This window comes from Rosa rugosa, chromosome 3, assembly GCF_958449725.1.
Source record: "Rosa rugosa chromosome 3, drRosRugo1.1, whole genome shotgun sequence".
NCBI classification, from domain to species: Eukaryota; Viridiplantae; Streptophyta; class Magnoliopsida; order Rosales; family Rosaceae; genus Rosa; species Rosa rugosa.
The window spans coordinates 25,882,068-25,901,624 of NC_084822.1; the positions used below are offsets into that span (position 1 = coordinate 25,882,068).

Here is a 19,557-nt window from a genome sequence, read left to right on the forward strand (position 1 = left end):
TTATCATGTTTGTAACAAGACTCTTTCGAACACATAACGGTTTAGTTATTTAAGTATGCAAACGAATGTTTATAACTATTTGGTCATTGAGTTTGACTCGAGTACGACCAAGTATGCAGTCAGTCAAATAAAATTTGAATGAAGATGACTTTAATAGACCTTAATTTGTGATTTAACGATTTCTAATTCGACCGATTTTTTTTAGAGACTCAAAATCCTGCATAGGGAACTAAAGACAAGAGAATCCGCTATGTGTATTATATAAAGAGTTTGACAATAATGTTCACCTAGTTAGTAACTGGACCAAGAAAATCATGCTTAATCACCCTTGGATGTAAATCCAAAGTTGGAAACAATTATTTTTAAGTTGAGCTGTTTTGTTTTCTACCGTTAATTTAGTTCAAGAGTGATTGAGCATGATTTTTTGGGTGACTAGGTGAACACCACTAGTTTGTAGTGTAGTATTTTGTCAATAAAGTTCATACATAACTTTCCCTACAACCATAAGTTTCAAATTTACAAAATGCTACTTGTCTTGCTCACCAGTTTCCATCAAATTCAAACTCATGTAACACCTCCCTTGGGTCAAACTAAGAGCGCCTAGCAGGGAAGATGCTACTGAAGATTATCTTTTACACACTCGAAGATTAAAAAGATGGATTAACGCATACTAGTATTCATGTGTGCAACTTAGAACCTGCGCATTGTGTCAACTCCATCAATGACATCCAAGAACTTGGTCCAGGTTATATCGGAGTCTATGGGCCTAGACAACAGATTCTCAATGGGAAGTTTATCTTTTGCTAGGAAGTCTCTGCTACTCTTACTCAGCCTATGGTGTCTGCTCAACCTGCTGGCCTTTCCTGCGTCAAAATTCTGACTTTTACTCATTCCTAGTCTGATGCTGTTTGTACCCACATCCTGAAGCATCTCTTGATCTTCAGCTGTCAACTCATTCGTCCTCTGGCTGCGGGTTTCAACAGGTGACGATGGCATTCCACCATGGCCAACCCCCGCCTGGCTGATCAGATAATGTAGCAAGACTACTAGTTCACATATATAAACTTCAGTTTTTTTCTCATCGGCATGGTGTAGAGTCCCAATCCTCGGAATGCTAGTCAAGCCAGTATGCCAGCTTGCCTCAAACCTAAGAAGTTGAATTAGAAAAGTTCAAAGAATATATATGAAAATATATACAGACAAACACACATGGGGGCAGCCTGAAAATCTCACCCTGTATTTGCCCACTCTCCAACCCATCCAAAGCCATGAAGAGCTCTACAATGGACAAAATTACACTCGTAATCAGTGAAGTTGAAGTAACAGAATATGTGTTAACAATGAAGTGGTCAAACAGATATAAGCAGGAAGAAAAAGTCCCTCGTCAACCACTTAAGAACTGATCATGGTTCCCAGAGAAAGTCATCCATAACCCAGGAAGGGTATGTTCCACTGTCAGTAATTTCATGTTAGAAAGGAAAGCTAAGTGACAACATTTTTCTTCCCTTCCACATTATGGACTCATACATTGGTAAGAATTTCCCGGCTGTAGACGGGATTAAAGATTTATTATTAAGCATTAATTGCAATTTACTATCTGTGTGTTTTCAGTTTCGACAAAACCCCCCCATTAACTTACCAGTCTCGTGCAATTCAATTTTGACAAACAGCCCCCATGATCATCACCAGTTCTATCAGCTGCTAAAGTGGACTGCATGGGCTCTTAAATTCCCGGACATGCCACGCAAATTAAGGGTTTCTTATCTGAGTGGGAACAGAGAATTGCATTGGGAAGTATACCCTTCAAGCAAAAGAGTCATTTACCATTTCAAGGGGCAGGGAAAGTGAGGGTTTATTCTTTTATGACCCTACACGGAGAAAAACCTTAGTTCGTGTGCCACAGCTAAAACAATTACTGACACTTTCTCCAATATGGATTTGGATTGCATGAGGTCAGTAAGTAATAGTATGAGGGATTATGTCAAAATTGCAAAACTGAAAACACAAGGTAGTAACTCGTAAAATAAAAATAAATAAATAAATAAATAAAAAACGGTTGCTAGATGTTTTCAAACCCAACTAAAGATTTGATAAAAGGTAGCAGTTTTACTTGGTTGTGTTAATGGCGATGGGAACAAGCCAATCCAAAGTTTGCTTCATTTCAGCTTTGATTTGAGGAATGGTGAGCTGCAAGAACATCATATCTAGAGGTAAATCATCCATAAAATGCTTTCATTGTGGAACATCATTGCTACAGAGAATACACCAATGCAAATAATAACAATTCCAATTGGCAATCATAATACAGAAAAGCATATAACTCAACCTCAACTAACTGAAATTTTGAGCGCAGAGTTGACTTTACACTGCATGGCAGTCCCCCATACAGAGTATCTATCTCTCTTTGAGGCACTGACCTTGATCGAGACACCTGGTTATAATCAGATATCACTCAGCATAAGGTTATGAACAACAATATTTCTCATTTAATTTACACATCAGTTCTGTATTGAAAAACACAATAGACTTTTCAACAAAAATGTAAAAATTGTCCTCATACCCAGAATAATACCATAATGAGCAATCTGCACCTTGCATTCTCATAATACTTGGAAGAGTTATGTTTACAGCATATAAACAATTACTGTTTGTCATAGATTTATGACCCAATGGGGCAGGACAGTTCAGGCACATCCAGGTGATAGACTAATAAAAGGAGGCAATATAATAGATGTTCTAACTGAAAGTGGTAAACCCCTCCATCATATCCTAATTGCTGGCCAGTTGGCATACGTGATATCTATGTGCCGACTTGAAGAGGGTTGTTAGGTTATGGTCCTTTTTTTTAGTTATTTTATTGTTCTCTAGAACAGGAGAGAATATACAAAATATGAAAATATTATCAAACCCTTTTTTGCTTCCTCTCTATCAAAAATTTAGACATAGTTTTATGTATTTAAACTTTGTCCTTTAAGGTCTTAGGTCCTCAAACAAAACATTTTCAGCAAGCTATGCTGATTTTCATTCCCCTTTGATGGTTGGGTATAGTGAACGAAATTGTGATGATATAAATTAATAGAACTTGAGAAATAAAAAAGGTCAAGGAAACAATAGGGGATGAATCTAAACTTACAAGTGTGTTAATTTGTGTAATAATATGCGCATAGTGTAATGAAGTACCAGCAGGCCCCAACCTTTTACAGTTCCTCTGAGAACATTCCACTGGTTCGTCATCATCTGCAAGGGGGAGGGAAAGACATTAAGAAACTTTCTACAAATCATGATCACCTTCTTCTACTTAGAACACTTAAATCTATTTTCTTCTGTTTGAGGAAACAGCAGTATAATAAATGAATATCTGATTCGATGGTAATAGATTCTATGAATGACTTTCTTTTCGTTCAAAAAGAGCACTATCCTATCAAAGCCTGCTAGAAAGTAATAGATTATATTGTCATTATAACAACGGTGGCCTTAAAATGAAGATGTAAAATTTTATTAATGATAAATCAAGGGGTCATTCGAGACTTCCTGGGTCCATAATTAGAGACTCAGACTTATTTTTGAATGCATACCAGTACTTCCAAAAGCTTCATGAATTTTTAAGTGTAATAATTGCACAATGTCTACAAGCTTCGGCATAACCTGTAAACATAAGATATTAGATAGAATTAGTAAATATGATTGATTTATCTGGTGAAAGATTAAAGGACCGACTTTAACCCCATTACTTCACGAGAACATGCATAATTACTAATATTGTCAGGAAACAGAGAAAATCAACCTCTATTATCCTATATTAAATTCTAGAGCTTTTTACACTTGAAATCACTTGACTCTTTTTTTCCTGGGGACACAAAGACAGAAGACATTTCCCTTGACCGCCAATAAAGAAGAGGTGCAAGGGAAGAGTCGCTGATTATATTATTTTCTTTTTCTTTTTTTGTAGGAGAAGCTATTGACTGGCAGATTTGTTACTGATGTTTTGTAACAGTTGCAAACTATCTAATCCTTCTCTTCAAGCTGGTGCAAACATTTTAACATGGGTTTTATTAGGTAGGTTTGCGCTCTACGGTCTTTCTGTAATTAAGAAAATGGGCTATATTGCAGTCAATAAGTAAATGATACTGAGGGTCAGTAACATTTTGCACAATTGTTACTTAGAAAAAAATGGATAAGAAATTAGGTGGTCTTTTTAGGTATAGCTGCTGCCAAATTGACCATAAGTGAAATTTTCTATATATTCTGTGCATACTGTGCTCATAAAGAGAGCTACATGAAGGATCACATTTCTACCTCTTCAAAAGTCTTTGACCACAGTGATTTTTTCTTTAAGCTGTTTACAAGCTTCATTTGATTCTTTATATCTGCGTTTAAAATTGCAAGGTTGTCTCCTGCATGTCAAGAATTTATGTGAACCATCAAACAAAAGTATAAACAAGACAATCTTCTGGACAGAAGCAACAGCAATATGAGGTAAATTGGTGCATTCCTTCCCAAGCCAAGCCAAGCCAAAGAAAGATATAAACAGAACTAATTCCAAAAACTCATTGAGTGCATTTATCAATATCAATGGACATTCACAGAGTACCACACATCCTAGGCTGGTGAAGAGTACCACACCCCCTTACAAAGTTGATGAAACTTTAAAACTTACAACTGAAGGTGGACGGTATTTTTGTTGCTACTGAAGCAACTCAAAAACTATGTAGGGCTAGTTTGAAGATCTGTCTTGAAGGACTAACTAACTTAGCCAAGGAGGCTCCCCGCTGTTCACTATTGCATAATATTGTTGGAACATGACGCATAAGTACTTTTAGGTGTGGAAAGTAATTGTTGTAAGAGGTGTACGAGGAAGGATATAATCTTTCTTCTGTGTTTTTTTTTTTTTTCTCTTTTTTTTTTTTTGGCTTAACATAGCGGCTGAAACAAAAAGCCCACCACTTCTTTATATACAGCATAACATACCTTCATTAATTAGGATTAGGATTAATATTCCTATGGGAGCATTACTCCTATAGTTTGTAGGTGTAAGAAATTTAATTTCCAAGTCTCGAGACAATTAACAGAGAAGTCCAATGAACTCGACTACTAGACTGCATGACATTTCCAGCTTATTACATTATCAGTGCTTTTGAAGTTTTCAAAACCTACCATCAGCTGTAAAAAAGTACTTTATGTGACACCAATAAGAGACAACTTTTCTTTTGCTTACAAGACCACAATATGCAACTCTAATGAAATTTACCAAAGACAAGGTTACCTCTTCTAGCAGTAACTGAACTATCTTCTTCAAGCTTATGCCGATATTCTTGTTCCAATCTATCCAATGAATGCAACTCATGACATAGTTCCTGAAACCAAAAAACAAATATGACTTTCCTTCATTAGTGTTCCAAGGTAAAATGCTTCCCCAGCTCAGCTTATGCAGTGAAGTATTCACTCATCAATGCCTTTTCTCTACTTCATCATCTCAAAGCTTTAATTATGTCCACTGACTCCCATAATCCTTGGTTCTTACTATTATGAAAAATAAAAATTATCCCCTACACTTTACATCAGTGCATAAGAACACATCCTGATCTACATCGCAAGGAAAGCTATTCTAGCTACAAAATCAACATGAAAAGAGCAATATATTTTGGTTATGATGAGATTCATCCGAATATTTTTTAAAGAAGCTTTGGAAACATTAGGAATCATTTGTTTTCCTAGCCCAATACCAGACACACTTTATTCAAGCTAGTCTAACAATGCGAGCAATAACAACACACAAGAACTTATCAGCATTAAATAGCAAATTGTCTTTGTAACTGAGTATAATGAAACAAGATGCATCACCGCTCTTCTAAAAGCTCAATCAAAAAATCAGAGTACATGTCCAATATATATAAAAAAAATATAAAAAAAAGGTGTATATTTCTATTAATTCAAGGAGAGGTCCTAGTGTTAGAATGAGAAAATGAATATGTTCTCCCATCCAGTCCTTTGCAAATAAATTAAAATGTTAGGTACCAAATACAAAAGATAAAATGTACTGTGCACAAACATCTTCCCAAAAGGTGAGATAAAAGATTTGTGTTATCATATTGTTTTTTATTATTTTAAACTTGTCTCGAACTGGATAAACATATGTCAGATATTCAACACTAAACCATTAACAGATGCAACTGTAACTAATAATGTAGTATTTCCTGTAGAAGAGTGTGCAAATACTCACTGCTGTTGACTGAACTAGAGTTATCAAATGTTCCATCCCTCTCTCTGCTTGCTTCTTTAAATGAGTTTGTTCAGTAACTTTCAAGCCAGTCCTATTATAATAAAAATAAGCAGATTAAACAAATTAGAAGTCTCACTTAAAATGTTATAATTAAGCAAGAACGTGAGTTAAAATATTGCAGTAGTATTACTTCCTAAAATAGCGATCCAAGTTGTGCCATGTCGGATCATAAGTACGATTTCCAAAACGTACAACATCTCTCGAAAAAGTTCTCAACTCTTCTCTGCAATAATTGTGAAGCAGAAAGTCATTATTTTTCTAAGATGATAATCAAATAATAAGAGATACTCTTATTCTAAATACAACTAAAAAGTGATGCTGATTACGAGTCACCTCTTGTCAGCAGCGGCAATTCTGAGGAGCTCATCCATATCTGTAGATATTAAACTTTGCACCCCTTTGGATGGTAGCAGCACGTCTTTTAAATATCTGATCTCATCTTCTGAAAGGGACTGCATTAGCTTCGCACCCTTGACAACTGAGTTTGCAACTTCAAAAGCCAAAATTGAAATTGTATTCCCTTTTATTTGCACCTCAGAATTCAAAGTGGGGTCCCAATTTGTGATGCTACTGCCAAAACTGTCCAAAATTTCCATTGCCTTCCCAAATCCAATCGAGCTAGCTTTACCCAAAAGAGAGCTTACTGCTGAAACCTGTAGTATGATGACATTAACTTATATGTTCAACAACAGGTAAAATTTTCAATATTCCTATCAAAACTGAAGACTGTAATCTGTATTTATAATGTACACCCAAAACGGCACATAAATGCAAAATTTACGATCAGAAATGCAGAAATACAATTTCAGTTTGGTCTATGTTTTAAATAGCACTGCACTTTGTTACTCTATTTTATTTTAGTTTCCTTTTTTTGGGAAAGAAGAGAAGTTTTATTGATTGTTTGAATGATATAAGAAAAGTGGATAGGAGGTCCACAACAGAGGGAAACAGCAGCAAAAACCACATGGCTCACCAGATGAAATTATTAGGTGCAGACAAAACAGCGACCGAAACCTTAGAATACTGCTTTCTTTCAGTCGATCAAAATATAAAAAATGCTGTAGTCTCTTAATTCTAACAAAACAGAAAACCATAGAGCTAACAAAAGAGTATAGGACAAGTAACATCTTCAGATTACATGTACAAAGTTTTATCTTCTCCTATAGTAATTTCTGCCCTCATATTGAAATTTCAAGTATGGTTCTTGTAGCAAGGTGGTAAAGCACTTGTGAACCAATGTGTAGCTACTTTAGTTTCCTTGTCCAAATTTGAATATTCAAGTAAACCATTGACAAATGATAAGAACTTAATCTCTAATTGGATTAGTATGCAGATAACAGAGCTATCTCCATGGGAAAGGAACTGAACAAGGAGGATGACTCCATTCATGAAGTTCATTAGCCCTAGCTTCTATAGTATTAAACTAAAAGACAAATACAACACAGGAATAAATTCAAATTCAGGTGAGACTAAGAAAATTTATGTAATAAAAGGATTGACAGAATGACCTCATAACCCATCATGGCTCCATATTTTGGACAAACAGGATAGTATCAGTAGTCAAGAAATCTGTATTACGAATTAACATTGACTATAATGTATTCTTAGTATGTCTACTTTTCACATACTTGTAGTGAAGAAAGACTACCACAATAAATGGAGGCTACGTCTTAACACATTATCTGATTAAAAAATATATGATCAGTCTGAAAACACCATAAGTAACAGGAATTTCAGAATGAACCAAATTTGTAAATATTACCTTAGCAACAGCTGCCTGCTTAGAGAAGCAATTGGATGGAGTTGTAATACCATTTGCTCTTGGGGGCAGTTCATCACACCCATTACTAGCATGATGATAATTTATAGCTACAGTGACATCTTCAACTTTGGGCGTCCGTTTGACACTGTTGATAATCCCACCCATTATGTGAATCACCCAAAAACTGAATTTGACTCGTTATGGACAAGTTTTATAGCAGAAATCTTTCCAACAACTGAAACTGAAAACAGTTGCAAGGTTAGAATCTCAGTCTTTCCCATAACACATAATATCATGGCCCCAAAGCTATTAATTCATCCATTCAAATTTCAAATAATATTAAACCCATAACATAGGACGTCTAATGGTAGTTAAACTATTCACGTAGCTGCAAATTTGGAAGCCGCATTTAAGGAAGCTATAGTGCAAAATAACTGTATTGTATTTGATTCAGCTGTGTGAATTATGAAAGCAACCGAAACCATAAATGAATCACTCAAATCAAAAGTAAAGTGAAATAACATAAACTCAACAAACCCAAATGCAACAAAGTCTGCCCCAACTCAGGAAGACAAGGCTGAAGACAGCATAAGAAACCCAATACAAGACATACATAGATAAACAGCTCTTGTTGCAGGACACTCAAAAAGTAGCCAAAAGGGAGATTAGGACTTGAGAGAGAGAAGTAGGTTACCCAGATTGATGAGAGGGATGAAGAAAGAGCAGACAAGGTTGCCCCGAGTCGGCATTTTCAAGTTTCGCGCGTTTACTTTTCTTTCTAGCAGCTTCTCCGCAGTTGCCCATTTGTTCCCAACAAAATATATATGAAATATTTCCCGGCCTTTAATTTCTTCTTTTATTTATTTCAGAATGTTGCTAGACCTTATATTATTTTTTCCAGTCTCCTTCAGGCGTTACGTCATTATTAATTTAAGAGTTGCAAACCAAAATTAATATTATCTTAGACGTTAAGCAAGCTCAACGGGACAGTGCACTCCTTTCCACAGTAAAGAGGGTTTGTTTCCAGAGTTTTTTCTGTTGCAGAAAATAACAAGAGTTGGGTTTTCCAACACATTCATTTCCCAAGTTTTTCCCAATTCCAACTCCCACCAATTTATGGCCAGTAAGTTTTAGACGCATTCGGGATTATGTGCCTGCGATGAGGGATTAGTCTGGCTTTGCTGAGATAAACTCGTGGACTTCAGTGCGAATACTAACTGGGCAGGTGTACTACTAAACTAAGTTGCTAACATAACTGAAGTGGTTTGCTACCTCAACCCCAATCAAAGACAAAAAATAGGTTCAGAGTAGATAATGACCTGTTTTTGGCTAGCATACCTTGGTTGAGATGAGCCAAGTCTCTAAACCCTACAATACCCTCCTTTCACTTACACAGCAATTAACATTTGCACCATTTGCACCATTTGATCTACTCTTTTGTTATCAAAACCCATAAACGAATTGATTCCATGGAATGCAAGGGATCGATTGTAAAACGAACCATCAACTTTTACTGGTTTAAAAACTAGAAAAGGGAAACCTTAAACTTTTACTTATTATTTGAATGTTCTGTACATACAGAAAACAAAGGAAACTATAACTCAACATCCTTTTCCATTTCCACATCTACAGAGTTCGACTTACATTGAATACATTTACCGCCCTAGATTTTAACATCCAAAAAGCCAGTGACTTATCACTCAGCATTTGCTTACTAACACAACATCACCATCGCCACAACCTAGGAGCGCACCCAAGGAAAAATTGTCGCAGTTGGACGTATTAGACATACACATGAACACTTCGCATCTGCATTTTTACCTGCCAATTCTCAGATACTTCGAATTGTGTCCACTCGATCAATGAGATCCAATGCTTTGCTCCTGTCGATATCAAAGTTAATGACAGGCACGGAGGATAGCCTCCTTATGGGAAAAGGATCCTTCCTACGCTCACTTGTTGGAGAGTGGCTACTACTCTTACTTAACCTATGGTACTCACTGAACCTGGTCTTTGCAGTGTCAAATTCCTGACTTTTACTAATCCCCGGTGTCAGTTTTCTCTTACTTACATATCTAAGCATTTCTTGATCTTCAACCGTTAATATGGGGGATGGGCAGCTGGGCTTGTTTGTAGATAAATGAATTGTCCTCTGGTTTGGGGAGCAAATAGGGGACTTAACAGGAGATCTGATTCCATTATTTCCAACTCTCACTTGGTTGACCAGATGATGAAGCCACACTACCAGCTCAAGAATGTAAGACTCAGTTTTATTTTTATCAGCATGGTGTAGTGTCTCAATCCTCAGCAAGTCGGTCTGACCAGTAGGTTTTCGGTTCATCTCAGACCTAAAGAATTAAAATCTGTTAAAACTACCAAAATATGGCAGAGCAATAAGTAAATGAATAGGCATCTGCAAGTCAGAACTCACCCAGTGTTTGCCCATTCTCCGACCCAACCGAAGCCATGATGAGCTCTAAATGAAACACATAGCAAACAGCACCACTCAATATATAGAACTAAAAACTTTGAACAGATTTGAATCATAAATGATATAGAGGGCACAGTAAAAATTTTGATCAATGTCAATACGCCACTTGGAAAGAATTTGAGAGAAACTAATTGTACAATTCCTCTTTAGTTCAACCGCAGAGTTTGCAAAGTACTAGAGGTGAAAAGCTAACCCAGAAAACAAAAAACAAAATAAAATGAAGAAAAATAAAGTAGATGAGTAAATAGAATGGAGCTTTACTTTGTTGTGTTAGCGGCAATGGGAACAAGCCACTGCAAAGTTTTCTCCATTTCAGCTTTGATTTGAGGGACTGTATGCTGTGAGAATAGCATTTGAAGAGATAGTTATAAACCAGTACATGGATGAGGAAACAATTGACAGTCAACCGTGAAGTGGAGAAATAAAATGATAAGAAAAATATAACTTTGGTTTGTTAATATTTCCGTGAATCACATAGACTACAGATACCTCTTCCTTAACCTGAAATGACTGTAGTTTTGAGCGCAGAGCAGACTTTATACCAGGTGGCAGCCCTTGATATAACGTATCTCGTGTGTTTGGAGGCACAGAACTTGACCGAGACACCTGGTTACATTCAAATGTTAAATCATAAGACCCTGACCGATATAAAGCCTATGTTTCCAATATCTTAATCAACAGGAACGGTTGAATTGCAGAGGAATGGTTATTGAATTTGTGAGAAGAAAAAAATAGAAAATTTGTCATAATCCAGAAAATTACTATAACCATGCTTTTAAACTGTGTTTCAAAAAATGAAGTGGATGCAACGTACTCTCTCATAGTTAAGTTGGCTGTACCACTCTTAAGTAGCCTATTGATCATAATAATAGTCTGAAACGGTAAACTTGCTAGCTTGTAGTTAAAAAAGATATTATCACCTTTTCCCACTCAATTAGCAGACTACAAGATTAAGTTTAGCGTGATAATATTTGCATAAACAAGAAGGTAAGAAGGAAATAACAAGTTTAGGAATACACCTTTTCCCAAAATCCCACATACAAAAAAAGTTTACGCATAAGGAAAGAAAACTCACAAGAGTATCAATTTGTGTGATAATATTTGCATAATGCAAGGCAAGACCAGCAGACCCCAACTTTTTGTGATGGTTCTGAGATCCTTTCACAGGTTTATCAGTATCTGCAAGATCAAAGAAAGAGATGCATCACATAATAGTCACTCAATAATTGACCACAATGAATAACTTTTGCAATAAGTGCATGCAAGATTCAAGTATTGCAAGACATAAATAATATTATAGGCAGTAGCTGGACATATATATGAAAGAGATGTTAGCATTTCTTTACTTTGGAGTATTAAAGGAGTAACAGCATTATCCTATAAAATTCCAGTGGATTTTAATGTAGCATTGGTTTAGGTCCTTTAGAAACCACACAAAGTCAAGAGAACAAAGTTGTCTCCCGTATCTTAATTACATACTGCCAACATAGAGATACTTCTCACTTTTTATAATTGAACAAGGTCATGATTGTTTGCAATCCAAGTTATATGCAAATTTATTTGGAAGGTAAAAACTAAGAGGGAATGCCAAATCCACATCATATTTTTTTCTACCCCTTTCCTACTCCCAAGGAGAAGTAGAAGGCATCCTAGAAGACCATTATCAGAAAATTTTTGAAGCATACCAGCAATGCCAAATGCTTCATAGATCTCCAAATGTAAGTAATGCACAATGTCCACAAGCTTCTCCATGACCTGAAAATAGGAGATATACGATTGGTTGCGAGAACTTGAAGAAAAATCTTTAGACATAGATTTTTACTCAACATACCCACCCAAATTTAAACAACCCTTTTACTCAACAGTTCTTAGGATACTCCCGAAAGACCCCAACACCCTGTAATCAACTATTATTTTAAAATTGCAAAACTGAAAGAACAATTATTTAAAAAGGCCAGCTGGTGGAAATGATATTTCTATTGAGTTTCAGAATCAATTTATCTTTCTTCATCAGTCTTTTTTAGTAATTTTCAAGAGGGTATCTTCTTTTTTCTAATTAATTTTCATTAAAGAATGGGTACACGAAGCAAGTTTCTGACTGTAAAGAAAAGCTTCCACAGTTTTATCACGTGACTAGTTCAATTGGATTGGAATTGACAGCTGCTCCGTGAGGCCAACCCCATGGTAAATATCCGATATGAAACAAAATATTTACCTTCCAATAGTAAGCACTAGAGTCAATTAAAAAGAAAATGCATCTTAACCTATTTTCTGCAAGATAGACAAAAAAGGAATATTAGCTTACTACCTCTTCCAGAATCCTAGACCAGAGTGATTTTTTCTTCAAATTTCTCACATGCTTCCTTTGACTTTTCAACTCAGCTCTTAAAATTGCAAGGCTGTCACCTGTGTCAAAATACAGACACAACCAGACAAAGTTACTTGATAGTTATAGTTTTGTGGCGTGCAAAAAAACAAATATAGGATATCAAAATTTCAACAAACAAAAATCAGGCCAATCATCGGAATTAAAGATGTATTGACTTGGAGTCTTGGACTACCCACAGGAGCATTTTTGAGTGCCCAGCCAAAAAAAAAAAATTGCAGAAAATAGTCAAATCACTAACTACTTTTATTGGGAGAAAAGATCATATATTATTTTTTATACTGAACAATTTCAGAAATCAGTAAAGAAGCACCATTATTTGACTTGGCACAGCCAAATTTGGGTCATCTTAGGGGATAGTGATACCCGGGCATACCAATGCCTACCCTACAGAAACACACATACACACCAGATGGAATGCACCTGTACCCAAAAAAAAAATGGCAGAAAGAACCAAAAACAATGTTAATACAAGTTACCTTTTTGGGTGGTATTGGAGTTGTCCTCCTCTTGAAGTTTACGCCGATAATCTTGTTCAAATCTGTCCAATGCGTGCAACTCATGATATAATTCCTGTAACAAGAAAGAGGTGCCTTTCCTTCAGTAAAGCTCCAAGGAATAATATCTGTCAAGTAGTTTTGCGGTTGGAACATTTTTTAGCAATACGAGACTTGTTTATCTATTCAAAAACAGAAAAGAAAAGAAAAAAAATACAAAACAGGCATAGATTGGCATAGATCACACACACACAGAGCAATCAAACGAGTGCTGTACTCTCAAACAATCGAGGGTTAAAATCTGTGGTCCAGAAGTGTACTGCTACTACAGTATCCACTCATCTTTGTGCTCCCTTTCCTGTTATATAGCCTTCCAACTACAAGCTGCTTCCAGCACACTCAGGCACTAAACCTAGGTACAGACCATGAAATCAAGTCCAATCCCAAGTACAATATTTTTTTGACTTTGTCAAGGGAAACCCAAAGGCTTCCTAGGCCCAAGATAAACCCCTTCGGCGCATGTGAAATGCTTCAACTGTGCATTGCAGCACAGTGCCTGGCCACTTTGACAGCTTCGGGGTTCGAACCTAGGTTGGGGAGCACACCCAACTAGGCAAGAACCACTAGGCCACTTACAGTGGTTTCCCAAGTACAATATTAGACTGCCTTGTTTGGAGACATGAAAAGTTCAAATCCACCTATGCTGTTTTAGAATTGCTTGCCCTAAAATTTGATCAAATAACCTACTCTTATGATGTCTTGCCTTTAGGTCAAGAAGGCAAGATTGTCGAGCAACAGCACAAAGGATTTTGGTTCAGAAGTTACTTTATTGCTGAAATGAGTACATCAGTTTTATTCTCACCATAATGTCCATCAAAGAGCTGAAAATTCATGAAACATTGGAAATCGAAGGTTCCGTTGAATTACCTGGAGAATACAATCTAGCAACAGGTAAAACTTTTAATTATTTTTTTCTTTTTCTCTTTATCTTGGTGCATCTTACCCTTTGCAAAGAGGCTCACTCTATTGCTTAAGAGTACAGGGTGCACCACTCACCACCCCCCCCCCCCCCAAAAAAAAAAAAAAAAAAACCTCTTCCCCACCCAATAACTAAACAGAAGAGCTTCATGAGCCCCTCTGCACTTATATTTCTCAACTTTGTGCTACTCATTCTTTCATACTGGAATTATCAAGGACATGAGGTGATCTTGTAGAATGAAAAGTACAGCTGCTACAGGTGACGAAGAAAATTTAAGTTTATTAGGATATCCTAGAGTGTGGAAACCAAAAGAAATGCCCACACTCTCTCTATTCAACATCTACAAGTATTGACTATTTGATTTAATAGTTAGTCAATGAGGAATGTCTACTAAAACGATACTCAATGCATCTGCAAGAATGCAGAGCAGTATATCCTTTGTAAAAAATATCTAAATTTAATCATGCAGCATTATGATGCAGTTCAACAATGATACAATTCACTACTGTAACAACAAGCTTCATACCAACCTTTTAAGGCAGATTTACTGAATATTTGATAACAGACGTGTAACAAAAATCAATTTCACATGGATTTTATAATTGCTTATCTAGGGGAAACTAGTCAATTTTTATTCAGACCAACTTACAAAGATTCATCTGTATCTATGAATTACCAATGAATTTCATTGAGCTTTATCCCCTTGTTATATATTCAGACAAATCAGATTTCGGAAAGAAATAACATACGAATGATGAATGATAATTATAAAACTAGAGGTAAAATCAATCCAATGACAATCGTATACCAATTCATTTTTCCCAGCAGAAAGAATATACTAAGACAAAAAGAAAATAAAATAAAAAAATCTCTAGAATAACATGGTGCATGTTGTTACATGAACTCTAAGATAAGTCACTAATGGACGCAAATGAGACTGAGACACAGCATTCTCTATACATGCATTAACTTACAGCTGTATACTGGACTAAGGCCATCAATTGTTGCATCACTATTTCTGCATCCTCCTTCAATTGCCTTTGAGGTGTAAGTTCTGAACCCAATCTAAATATAGCACAGGTGACCATCAGAATCTGAAATGGATTAAATTGAGTATACACTACGAAAACAAACAAGATTTGTTAGGATTACTTCTCAAAGTAGCGATCCAAATTGTGCCACTGAGGATCTTTACAACGATTTCCGAAACGCACAACTTCTCCCGAAAAGACACTAAGTTCTTCTCTGCCAGGATTTGACAATAAAACCATAAATTATTCTCCAACCTTCATATATTATTATTTAAAGATTGATGGTAATAACAAACACAGCTTTTCTAAACATCCAGAAAAGTATAGATGGAAAAGTTTCACTACCAACCTCTTGTCAGCTGCAGCAGTTCTCAGGAGTTCATCCATATCTCTCGATATTAAATTCTGTACCCCTTCAGATGGAAGCACAACCTCTTTCAAATGTTTGATGTAATCCTTTGAAAGGGATTGCATTAAATTTGAACCCTTAACAATTGTGTTTGCAACTTCAAAAGCCAAAATTGAAATTTTGTTCCCTTTTGTTGTCACCCCAGAGGTAAAACCACTACTAGGGTTTAAATTTGTCATGCTACTGCCAAGGGTGTCCAAAACTTCCACAGCCTTCCCAAGTCCCGCAGTACCAGCCCTGCCCAGACGGGAGCTCACTTCTGATACCTGTAATCAAGCATAATAAAACAATCAAATAACTATAAGAGTAAAAACAAAATAAAGAAACAAAAACATGTTTTATTATATGTATTTAGACACAAAAGCAGTACCATTTACTTCACTACTGATTCAATATCTACTTCAAACACCGACCAACAAATTTTATACTTATACAAGAACCCCAAGTACACAAACTAATGTTACCATATTACAGGAGAAATTTAAAACACCTAACCAATAACTTGAGGACTTACATATCATGATTAGATCGAATGTGAATTGGTGTCGGCATTCTAATAAGAGCCTAACTTGAGGACTTACATATCATGATTAGATCGGATGTGAATTGGTGTCAGCATTCTAATAAGAGCCTAACTTGAGGACTAACATATCATGATTAGATCAAATGTGAATTGGTGATACTCACAACTAGATAGATGCATCTTAGTCCCCTCTTATATGGTTTTCTCAACTGAAGTTCTCAGTAGGTTGTCTCATATGTACAGACAGAATTCCTTTTTTGGCAGGCTAATTATTACCTATTGCTATTGACCGGTTGCTCTCTTTACGGTGTAGAATTCACTTAGAACTTAGATTTTATGTTGAACTCAGGTTGTGCGCGATTAAAAACCAGATGAGGCCTTCTAGTCTAACCTTCCGCAATATAAAGTGTACTAGAAGTGCTATGCTCATTCTAATGGCTCCACTATTAAGAGTACCAGTTCCATCAACATATTATCAGCGGCTTTGTGGTTCCAAATGCTATAGAAAGGAAGATGTGCATTCATACTGTCATATAAAAATAGCCATTACAATACAACATAAGCAAGAAGAAGTAGAATTACCTTTGCAACAGCCTGCTTAGACTTGGTAGCTCTACTTTTTTGCGACAAGGCTCTAGACAAATGAGGAATGCCGTCATTGACATCATCGGTGATGAGCCCATAAGGTACCATAGTATTGGTCTCTGGCGCCATAAAAGGGTCTCGTATATGTTTATCCATCCCATCAATAACCGGCGACGCTTTGGGGGGCACTCCAGCAGAGGCATTATTAGCATGTCCATTAAGATTAGGAAGGATTACAGTGGAAGCAACATTTGCAGCGACATCCTCAACAGTGGATCTCCTCGACTTGGAGCAAATCCCACCCATTGTGATGAAAAGCCACCAAGTATATTTCATGCAAAAATTAAAACCCACCCAAGATTGAAGTGATGAGGTTCCTCAGGAAGCTGTAAAACAAGAATGATCTACTCCAAAGTCATTAACATAGAAAGCAGCCATGTTCAAACCCAAGTAGCCACTCCAGTCCATCAGCTCAGGTCCATGTAGCTGCGAATCAAGAAAACAGTCAAAACCCATTAATCGAAAAAATTTCAGATTTTTACAAATGGGAGAAACAAACCCAACACCAGTATTTCAAAATGGTATGAGCTAAAGACAGAGAGAGAGAGAGAGAGAGGAGACTTACAGTTGGATCTGTGGGAAGTATTAGATTGAGGAAGATAGATGGATGGGCTTTGCTATTTGGAGTATAATAAGAGCTGAGGAAGGAAAAATGAAAAGCAACGCCTGCAATTGCAAACAGGAATAGTGTTTGTGACTTGTGAGAGAGTTTAGTTTTTTTGTTTGCTTCTTTCACTTTCAACCTTCAACCTCTCTTCATTCACTATCAACCTTCAACCTCTCTTCTTGCCAAAAAAAAAAAAAAAACCTCTCTTCATTCTCTCTATACACTGTAGAAGGTGTGGTGAGTAGTAGCTCTGGAACAAAAGAGTGTCTCTTTGTGTGTGGGTGTGTGAGGGCGAAGAGGAAAAGGAAGACGAGATGGTAGTCAAAGCCCCAAGTCACCCACTCGGCGCTGCTGGCCTATTTATTTAATAAACTATAAACATTGCATTGGGTTTTCAGATTTTAAAACAAAACTAGGATCCGAGTTTGTACCATTTTTCGTCCAAAAGCGAGAAAATGAAAAGACCGTGACCTTAAGTCCTTAACCATTAATAGGGCCAAGAGTCTCAACTGTACGGGATGGATGAAATTTACTGTCTCCAATTACACTATTTTCATTCTATTCCTATGCAGTTATTGGTCCATAAAGAATAAAAAAATTGAACAAATAATTAAGAATAAAATCTTTGTAGACCAATGAATGCATGAGGACAAAATTGGGATAGTGTATTAGGGACAGCTGATTTCATCTCCAACCGTACCGATAAACATTAACCGAACCGAATGCTTGTGGTGTCGGTTTTTTTTTTTTTTTTTTTTTTTTTTTTACGTTTTATAAATTAGTAAGGATTAGGCGATATTAGTTTTTCTGCAGTGATTTGAGATGCATGTTTTACCATCCACACAACTCCGAAGAGGGGGACCACCACAACCAGAAAAGCCCCCCCCCCCCTCCCCCCAATCTATCCCCTGCTAGCAATTTTATTGAAATAAAATCTAAAAATACAAAATTAGGAGAACAGGGACTAGACCAAAATCATTTTCCTTACAAAGAAAAACAAGTAACTGAATTAGCCTGATACAAATTGGAACTCCGAAGTGGAGCCCACGAAAACCAAGAAAAAGCACAAATACAAAAGATTGGAGGGACAACAACTAAAACCCAACCATGATCCAATCTTGTCATTAATTCTGGACTTGTTCTAAATAGATACCAGGTCTAAGATGCCCACCCCTAGACTAATACTGGAGAACGATGTTACGCCCCGATTTTTAAACACACTTAAAAATCAATATATATAATCTCATAATTATACATGCGCGATGATTCAGCCATCAATACAAAATACCTAGAAAGCTTTTTCCTTTTAAACCAAGTACATACTGATGCCCAGCAGAAAAGAATACTTCAATTCAGGGTTAATTTGATGATTCTATTCATCCCACAATGGGTGTATATATACAAGTACAAAGGAGTAGTCTAACTCTAATAGGAAACAATCTTTCCATAATTGCAGGATATCCTAATTAAATAAAATCCTAATTACATACAGATTTACAGTGATTCTACACTCCTCCTCAAGTTGGTGCATAGATGTCTATCATGCCCAACTTGTCAACTGAGCTGTCAAATACTTTCCTGGACACTCCTTTAGTAAGAACATCAGCTAATTGCTCCTCTGAGTTTACAAATGGAAAGCGAATAACCTTTCTGTCAAGATTTTCTTTAATAAAATGACGGTCAACCTCCACATGCTTTGTTCTATCATGCTGAACTGGATTATGTGCAATCTCAATGGCAGCTGTATTATCACAATGCAAATCCATAGGCTTTTTAAGCTTGTAACCCAGGTCTTTCAAGACATTACGAATCCACAACATTTCACATACTCCGTGTGCCATACCTCGGAACTCAGCTTCTACACTTGATCTGGCAACAACTTTCTGCTTTTTACTACGCCAAGTGACAAGGTTCCCTCCAACAAAAGTGAAGTACCCAGATGTAGAA

The 19,557-nt window shown here is 36.4% G+C and overlaps 2 protein-coding genes across 4 annotated transcripts; both read right to left on the minus strand.

The window, feature by feature from the left end:
- Nucleotides 1-490: 490 nt before the first annotated feature.
- Nucleotides 491-8,876, minus strand: LOC133738365 (protein PSK SIMULATOR 1-like). Of its 2 annotated transcripts, none has more exons than XM_062165894.1 (13): nt 8,737-8,876; nt 8,043-8,283; nt 6,614-6,933; nt 6,411-6,503; nt 6,221-6,311; nt 5,264-5,354; nt 4,297-4,394; nt 3,576-3,645; nt 3,134-3,237; nt 2,327-2,431; nt 2,111-2,187; nt 1,234-1,278; nt 491-1,147 (listed from the first exon to the last, which is right to left on the minus strand). In XM_062165894.1, the coding sequence occupies exons 2-13, from the start codon at nt 8,205-8,207 to the stop codon at nt 691-693; spliced, it is 1,716 nt and encodes a 571-aa protein (XP_062021878.1). In that variant the 5' UTR covers nt 8,208-8,283; nt 8,737-8,876; the 3' UTR covers nt 491-690. The 2 variants fall into 2 exon arrangements, with proteins under 2 accessions (XP_062021878.1, XP_062021877.1); XM_062165893.1 differs by having other exon boundaries at nt 5,249-5,354.
- Nucleotides 8,877-9,559: 683 nt separating this feature from the next.
- Nucleotides 9,560-17,949, minus strand: LOC133738714 (protein PSK SIMULATOR 1-like). 2 transcript variants are annotated; one of them, XM_062166294.1, is made up of 13 exons: nt 17,569-17,949; nt 16,941-17,429; nt 15,776-16,101; nt 15,548-15,640; nt 15,370-15,460; nt 13,399-13,492; nt 12,842-12,939; nt 12,219-12,288; nt 11,609-11,712; nt 11,035-11,139; nt 10,795-10,871; nt 10,474-10,518; nt 9,560-10,390 (listed from the first exon to the last, which is right to left on the minus strand). In XM_062166294.1, exons 2-13 carry the CDS (start codon nt 17,277-17,279, stop codon nt 9,874-9,876), a joined length of 1,959 nt encoding a protein of 652 aa, XP_062022278.1. In that variant the 5' UTR covers nt 17,280-17,429; nt 17,569-17,949; the 3' UTR covers nt 9,560-9,873. The 2 variants fall into 2 exon arrangements, with proteins under 2 accessions (XP_062022278.1, XP_062022277.1); XM_062166293.1 differs by having other exon boundaries at nt 11,023-11,139.
- Between the last annotated feature and the right edge of the window lie 1,608 nt (nt 17,950-19,557).